This window comes from Tachypleus tridentatus, chromosome 13 (assembly GCF_004210375.1).
Source record: "Tachypleus tridentatus isolate NWPU-2018 chromosome 13, ASM421037v1, whole genome shotgun sequence".
NCBI classification, from domain to species: domain Eukaryota; kingdom Metazoa; phylum Arthropoda; class Merostomata; order Xiphosura; family Limulidae; genus Tachypleus; species Tachypleus tridentatus.
In genome coordinates, this window is record NC_134837.1 from 200172905 (window position 1) to 200180810 (window position 7906).

Genomic DNA, 7906 nt, shown 5'->3' on the forward strand with positions numbered 1-7906 from the left:
ATCAAACTGATAAATCAAATGAATTCATTTAGTTTAATCGTCAGTTCTTTTAAGCAATGATAAATTGTTTAAAGTTACTGAGTATCAACTCATTTAATGACTTCTGAAATAATATTGTATTATTTCTCTGTACTTATGACAGTTTAAGTAAACAGTGAAGTCTGTAGGGTTCTTAGGCTTAGCCATTTCAGCTCTTCGAGTTTTTTTACTGCATCTTTTATTTCTCTTTACTAGAATACTACAAATGATCATGTTATGGAAGTAGTGAAAGCTTAAACCTAAAACACACCCAAAAAACAATCAGTCGTTTGATTTGCAAGTCACGAAAGAAATTTAAAATCGGAAATCCTAAAACTAATTTATCAATCCATGGGGTAGATAGCGTCAAGGCTTTACAGGGTGAGGATGATTGAGTTAGTTGCAGTTGTTGGATCTCTGAAAAAAACAACAACATTAATTTTCCTTCAATGTATTGTAAATATAATTTAATTGTACTACTGATTATTCTCATTAAAGGCAGTTAACCGAAAATCCTCCTACGAATGTATCTCCATAGAATAGTTTGTGTATTAATTTACTATAGGCAATGAACAAATAAATTTTGGACCATATATAAAATCTAACTTCTATACTCAACTAAAACATTATCGTTTAGGTAACAATTAATAAGTGGACAATGGTATTGAAAAATTATTATACTAATTGTTATAAAAATACTTCTAAACACACGCTCAAAATAATTGTTTTATTCGAGAAACCTACTTACTTTACTTGACAACGCGTATGAAAATATTATTTTACTTCTCAATGAAAAATAATTACCTACCTTTTAAACTAAAACTTTCATAACTGATGTTTCTCATTGCTCTACGTCACAGGATTGTCCTAACACTGAGAAAGAAAATATACAGTCATACAAAATAAAATAATTATCACCAGTGAGAAATACTCCTTGAATTAGATGCATTGGAACAATTGTTTATATAATAATTCCAGTTCATCAGCAGTTTTAAAACTTATTTATTGTCAATACCAGTTCAACAATAAATTTAACTAAAAGGTTTTGTGAGTCATAGTATTGCACTCCCATTGTGCGTGTCATGGGTTCCAATCCCGTCAGACCATACTTGCTCTTTTATTTCTCAGGGTAAGATATTAATGTGACGTTTAATCCTGTTTTTCTTTGATAAAAGGTAAATCAAAACTTATCATAAGGGTGTAACGTTAATTAAGTTCTCTTGTGTATCACTTGTAAAGTCAAAACAACCTTTTCAGGTTAATAACACTTTTCTCTCTCAAATAGTTAATTTATATATTACTTATCTGCTTTCTCATGTTATCACTGTTAAATAGTAAATTCAGAACACAATTTTTATATATTAAGCTAGTGAATGGGTTACATAGTAAAACCTCTACTTACATAGTCCATGACACGATTTAAATTGGTAACTTCTTCATGCAGGGTCTTACATCTAAGTTGAGATGAAGCTAAAAGTTCATTGGTTTCTTCTAGATGGCGCTGAACTTCGTTATAACGAGATTCAAGTTCCTAAAAATAAACATATATATTTTTTAATAATCTTGTATAATGTGCGTAGCGTGTAAATCACTGCCTACATATGCAACCAAAACTTCTGGGTTATCTAGTGAATAACACCCCAAACAAAAGTAAATACAAATTTCATATTAAACCAAATAACATGTGCAACAGCTACTTTATATAATAAAGTATAATTATATTTTATAGGTGAAATTTAAACGTAATACTGAGAAACTCGAGTTTTTAAAAACTTATTTTTTCAATAAAAGGTACAACATTTAATACATAAAAAATTAAAGTTTAAATCAGTAAAACTTGTGAAAGTTTTCAACTTACATTGAATCATTTTGAGGCAATAACTTGCCTATCAGAAAATAGCACGATCTGAACACTTGTTATGCAGTTCATTTAAGAAAAAAACTCCTCTTTAGGGTGTTCAGCTAATTTTGTGGTTTGTTTTTGTTACAATAGTTATATCCTTATATAGTTTACATACAGCTGATCTTGTGTCTTGTTTCTGTTACAATAGTTATATCCTTATATATTTTACTTACAGCTAATCTTGTAGCTTGTTTCTTGATTACTTTCTGTTGTTCCTCATTTTGTTTCAATGTTTCTTCCAATAACCTTCCAACCTCTACAATCTCCATTTGCATCTTGTTTTTCATCTCCTTTACCTCAGTTTTCACATTTGTTTCAGCATCACTCACGCGCTGTGTCAGTTGTTCTATCTGCTTCTGTAGTTCACGGCTGTAACCAAGTTCTATTATTGAAATAGCATGGATTTGTTTATGAATTTTAGTTACAATGGACAACAAACATAGGAAAATGTTAATCTCATAAAGATTCCTGTTTATACGTTTAGAAAGTAGATACAAAATACATCGTAAATCAACTTTAATTTGTCTGTAAAGCCAACTAGAGAAAAGGTCTGATAGAATAAACCTCTTCACAGCCTCGTAAATATAGTTTGCATGGATAAAAGGACAATAGTTTCCCTTGGGTACTAAGAAGTTTAACCGTACGTCCAATTTGAGGTAATTTTTGTAGGATTCACATTTCCATCCAGGTTTTTCCTTCGTTGGTTGGATTATTAATGCCTACTGGTAAGGACGGAGGTGTGAGTTACAGGAGTTATAAGTCGAGCAGAATCTGTTTCATCTGTTGATGAGTTATCATGTCTGTTGGAAGAATTAATTTTAAGCAATTTTAATCATTGCTAGAGTCACAATAGAAACCACAAAGCTGGTGTTGTTCAGTAAAATTCGTTAATAACTAAGATATTAGTACAGTTTTACCACCTGGTTTCTTAAGTCAAGTTTCATTAATAAAAATTATGTTAGGACCGATTAACTCTCTGATCTTATATAACACTTACTGAAACACACACCATCATCATAGTTTTATGTATATCTGCTAACGTAGGGTTCAACAACTGAAGTTTTTATTTTTACAATCATGTTATGCAGCCTTAGGATTTACGCTACTGTTACTGAGTTTATCACGAGTGACAAATTTTAAGGGCTATATATAGACACATATGTACCGACGTGCTACTTTCGGTTTGTTTGTTATTAAGTGCCAAGTTACACAGTGGGGTATTTGTGTCTGACCACTCCGTTTTAACCGTTACCGTTGAGGCACATTCTGAGTTTGGATGACAGACTATCATTATGTCACTACACAACTGATTCAATACATTAGTATATGTTTTGACACAAATAATTAACATTCTTCATTGTTTATACAGCTATTTTCAATACTGGGTATTAAATCACCGCTAACGTGAAACCTCAGCTATTAAATTAACAAAACTTACACACAGTGAAACCCCAGCTATTAAATTAACAAAACTTACACACAGTGAAATCCCACCTATTAAATTAACAAAACTTACACGCAGTGAAACACCAGCTATTAAATTAACTAAAAAGTACACACAACGAGTAAAACTCCGGCTATTAAATTGACTAAGCTCACCTACACAGGAAGTTATTTCAAGGGCTGAGATGTGTGGTAGCAAAGGTTGTTTTCTCGGGCAAATCATGAGAAAAAAAAGCACGACCGACTATGACTAGCTAAAAATACATTCACATTCTTGGTAGTTAGTTAATAGTGGAAAAGATTACCAGTCTGTAGTCATATGTTTCCATCTTATCCGGAATTAAAGCAAGAAATTATTAGCTTCCAAGCTAATATAGAATTCCTATCAGTAGTTACCTGTGTATAACTTAATCCGTGTTATCTGTAGTCATCTGTGTATAACTTAATCCACGTTATCTGTAGTTATTTGTGTATAACTTAATCCCTGTTATCTGTAGTTATCTGTGTTGAACTTAATCCATGTTATCAGCAGTTATCTGCACTTAACCCACGCTTCAGTAGTTATCTGTGTTTAAATTAAACTATGGTATCAGCAGTTAACTGGGTATAACTTAACCCACAATATTAGTAGTTATCTGTATTTAACTTAAACTACTCTATGAATCTGTACGTAACTTAAACCACGTTATTAATAGTGAGCTGTGTTTAACTTAAAATACGCCATGAATCTGTATTTAACTTAAATCACGTTATTAATAGTTAACAGTTTGACTTAACCTTACGCTATCAATAATTAGGTATGTTTGACTTAAACCATGCTATCAGTAATTAGCTGTGCTTAAGCTAACCAACGATATCAATAGTATGTTGTATTTATCTTAACCCACGACATCAACAGTGTAAAGAGCTTAACTTGATACACTATATAAATAATATGAGTTTAACTTAACCCACGATATCAACAGTATATTGTATTTAAATTAATCAACGATATGAGCAGTACATTATATTCAATTTAATCCATGATATGAACAGTATAACAGTATAAAGAACAGATAAGTTCTTTATCTGCCTCTCTAAAGTCAAACGAAGGTAATTTTCAAATCTGTTTTCGGTTTCTTCATATTTCAGTTCTTAAGATTTCTATAAACCAGTTGAAACCTTTTAGAAACATATGTTCAGCCTTTTTATAAAGAAAAGAAAAAATGCCATTTATCTTAGACCTTAAATACTAGTGGGGTTTATGTGGACTGCTCTTTATTTAAGCCCATGCACGCGAGTCCATGATTTTGTTTGTTACGAGTTTTGTAATAACACACAAACATAATAATTTAAACAAAACTCAAATATAAAGTCAGATCTTCATTTGAATCACCATTGTCGGTGAACTATTATGGATTCGTAACGAAGACATATAAAAAAATCAACTCTTTGCTTCATCTGGTTGTGGCGTGTTTATTATATGTATAATGTTCTTATTTGTCCAAACGCTCTGTGACGTTTACAGTCACTGGTAAATGTATGGTTAAAATACATACATTACCGAGTTAAAAACTGCTAATTTATTTTGAATTTTGCTATTCGACGGCTATCTGTATCAACGCTTGGGCTACTCTTTTACCACTAATGATGGGATTGAGCGTCATATTATAACGTCCCCACAGCTAAAGGACGAGCATGTTTGATGTAGCAGCTTAGGAAAGCCCTAACCACCATGCCAGATTATTCAACTATCGATCTCAATTTTAACTAAAGCTATTATTGAAGCTGTGTGTGTGTTGATGACTATAGCTAATTCTTGTACTAAGTATTTTGTTTTGCCACACGATTTTCCAGTCTTAGCATGTGTATTCTATTTCTCAAACTTCTTTCTGGTTTATAAAAAAAACACTTAAAATCCTGAAAACTACGTGCTTATATACAAACTTACTTTACCGCGTGTTTCCCATTTACTATTCGAAAATTGTTTTCAATATTACTTATTTTTGACTTGTAAAATCACGATATAGCAATTAGGTCAAACAGAACTCCTTCTCTGATATACAATTTTCACTCGTCGTGAGAGGATTTAGTTACTTAAATAAAACAAATAGAGCTAACTCGTCTCTGTGGGTCTAGTTACATCAGAACAAGAGTTATCATAAGTGTGAATTGAGCTATATCACTACGACAGCTATTAATTACCCTTCAAGCAATAATTGAATTACCTCAATATATCAATTTGTACTAGTCATGCATCGATTGACTTACCTCAATACAGCGGTTTTCAGTAGTAATGAGTCAACTGAGTTACCTAAATACAGCAGTTTGTACTAGTCATGGTCGATTGACTTACCTCAACACAGCGGTTTTCAGTAGTCATGAGTCAACTGAGTTACCTAAATACAGCAGTTTGTACTAGTCATGGTCGATCGACTTACCTCAACACAGTGGTTTCCAGTAGTCATACGTCGATTGAGTTACCTAAATACAGTAGTTTGCACTAGTCATGCGTCGATTGACTTACCTATGTGCAGCACTGTATTAAAAATTATTAATATATTACATCAAAAATAGAACGTTTATTAAAATTGAATTACACATAAGTCAACAAATCATCACTTCTGTAAATCTAACGAATACTTTATTTCACAAAACTCTAGAAAGTTATTCACTACCTAAAGTTATCAATTTGGAATTTGTTTGTTTATTCGAGTCCCAGGAATGTAAGTTTTAAATAGGATATGGCTATGTTTTCTGTCGGTAATTTTGTTTCCGTATGTTTTCAATCAGCTTAACATAAATTATTTCAGCAACTGCTGTCCATTCTACAAAGTTGCATCATGAACACTCTGCCTAAACAATCTATCAAAGAATTATTTCAGCTTTATTTTACAAAATAGGAAACAGGAAGAATATGGATATGAAGGGTTAGGAAAATATTAATTATTTGTTCATAAAGGATCAAACTGAAACTGTTTTATACAAAAATGCCTGTAAACGAGAACACAATTAAACTTATGAAACTATAAAAATAACAGTACTACGGCCAGATAAATGTTTTAGTACTTTAGTTTTCTGCACTGAAGTTATCACGTACCATCTGTCCATCCACTGGGCAGAATTCGTTGTTGGGTTAGATAGTGGCTCGTGTGGGTTGAGGTCAGAAAACTCCTGATGTTTCCTTTGTCCCCTCCCGCGGGTCTCAGCATCTTCTTCGATGTTATATGTCCCATAGTAAGTGGAACGATGGGGGAAGTAGACATGAGAAGATGGGTTTTCCTCTTCTAAAACCCTTTTCCGAAAAGAATCGAAGTCGTCGAATGTTCGAGATTTTCTGATGTCATAAGTATCAGGTGCGGAGGTTGTGTCATGGAAGGACTGAGGACGGCTAGTAGTAGCCGCATTAATCTCCGCTCGAGGAGAACGACTTCTGGCTAACGTTTCGGTGGGGACGTTCAGTCCAGTGTCCAGTCGGTCAGCTGCAAAGCGAGTTCTAGACATGGAATCGGAGTAGCGTTTCTCTATGTCCTCCAGAGCACCAGAGTATAAGCCTGTCCCGTACTGATAATTTCGATTGTACATCTGAGTAAGGGGTCGTCGCCAAAATCCCTTGGGGGCCATTGTTAACCCTAACTTGTATTTCGAACTCTCTGACAAGTTATAGAGATTCAGACTAGCTTTAAATACAAGCTTCAGTGCCCTGTCGGAATCTAACTCTACCAGCCAGCGCTGCAGCTAAGCTCTTTTCTGCTTCCTTCCCTCGATCTGCACACCAACGTAACGTCACATTCCGAGCGCAAGATACGTTTGTATTTTATTTTTGGCTGAGGTTATCCTTGAGCTCAGGGTATTTACAGATCTTGCACATTAAACTAACTGGTTTCAATACTTGATGAATGGTGAATAAGTTTGGGTTTGTTTTCTTTCTTCAGTCTTTGTTCTGATGATAAATGATTATTTACTTTTCAAATAAAAGAAAGAAAAAAAAGGTCGTTACCAAAAATAACCAAGTAAGGGAAGACAGTTTAGAAAATAAAAATGTAAATTTTACTTCCCATAGTCTGGATTTAATATGTTCGTGTAGGTCCTTCTTTAAACATACAGTTTATTAAATACGTTGTATACTTGTTAATATCCTCGTTGTAGAACTATTCAATTTATCATATACATGTAGTAACTGTTTTATGCGATGCATTGTGGGTAAAATACCTCCACTTTAAGAAAAACACTTATTATCTGAAGTTATGCAAACACACCTACACATTATTTGATAGTTGGCCTTAAAATATTTTGAGTGTTTAATAACGAAACATGCCAGAATGTATTATAATAATTTGTATAAATTAGATTTTTATTGTACAAAAAAAGTTTTAGGTGATCGCTTTATAAAGGCATAAGTAAGAGGATATTTTATTCTCTATGCCAGACATATTTTACGTAAGAGACGGACGTGAAACTTAAATCCAATACTAGTATCATCAAGTAGCACTAGGGGCCACTGTTTTTGTGCCAGGAGTTGTGCTCGATGTATGTGCGCCCTACCATGTATTAGCGTGAACA

The 7906-nt window shown here is 33.2% G+C and overlaps 1 protein-coding gene across 1 annotated transcript; it reads right to left on the minus strand.

Moving 5' to 3' along the window:
* Positions 1 to 200: 200 nt before the first annotated feature.
* LOC143240080 (uncharacterized) lies at positions 201 to 7182 on the minus strand. Its single transcript, XM_076481925.1, has 5 exons — positions 6444 to 7182; positions 2095 to 2290; positions 1421 to 1549; positions 827 to 891; positions 201 to 435 (listed from the first exon to the last, which is right to left on the minus strand). The coding sequence occupies exons 1-4, from the start codon at positions 6965 to 6967 to the stop codon at positions 886 to 888; spliced, it is 855 nt and encodes a 284-aa protein (XP_076338040.1). The 5' UTR covers positions 6968 to 7182; the 3' UTR covers positions 201 to 435; positions 827 to 885.
* Between the last annotated feature and the right edge of the window lie 724 nt (positions 7183 to 7906).

Coding starts and splice junctions, on each gene's coding strand:
- LOC143240080 (XM_076481925.1), bottom strand. CDS start 6,967: ATGGCCCCCAAGGGATTTTGGCGACGACCCCTTACTCAGATGTACAAT. Junction 2,291..6,443: donor GCCCAGTGGATGGACAGATG/GTACGTGATAAC, acceptor ACTTGGTTACAG/CCGTGAACTACAGAAGCAGA. Junction 1,550..2,094: donor AACAAGCTACAAGATTAGCT/GTAAGTAAAATA, acceptor GTTTATTTTTAG/GAACTTGAATCTCGTTATAA.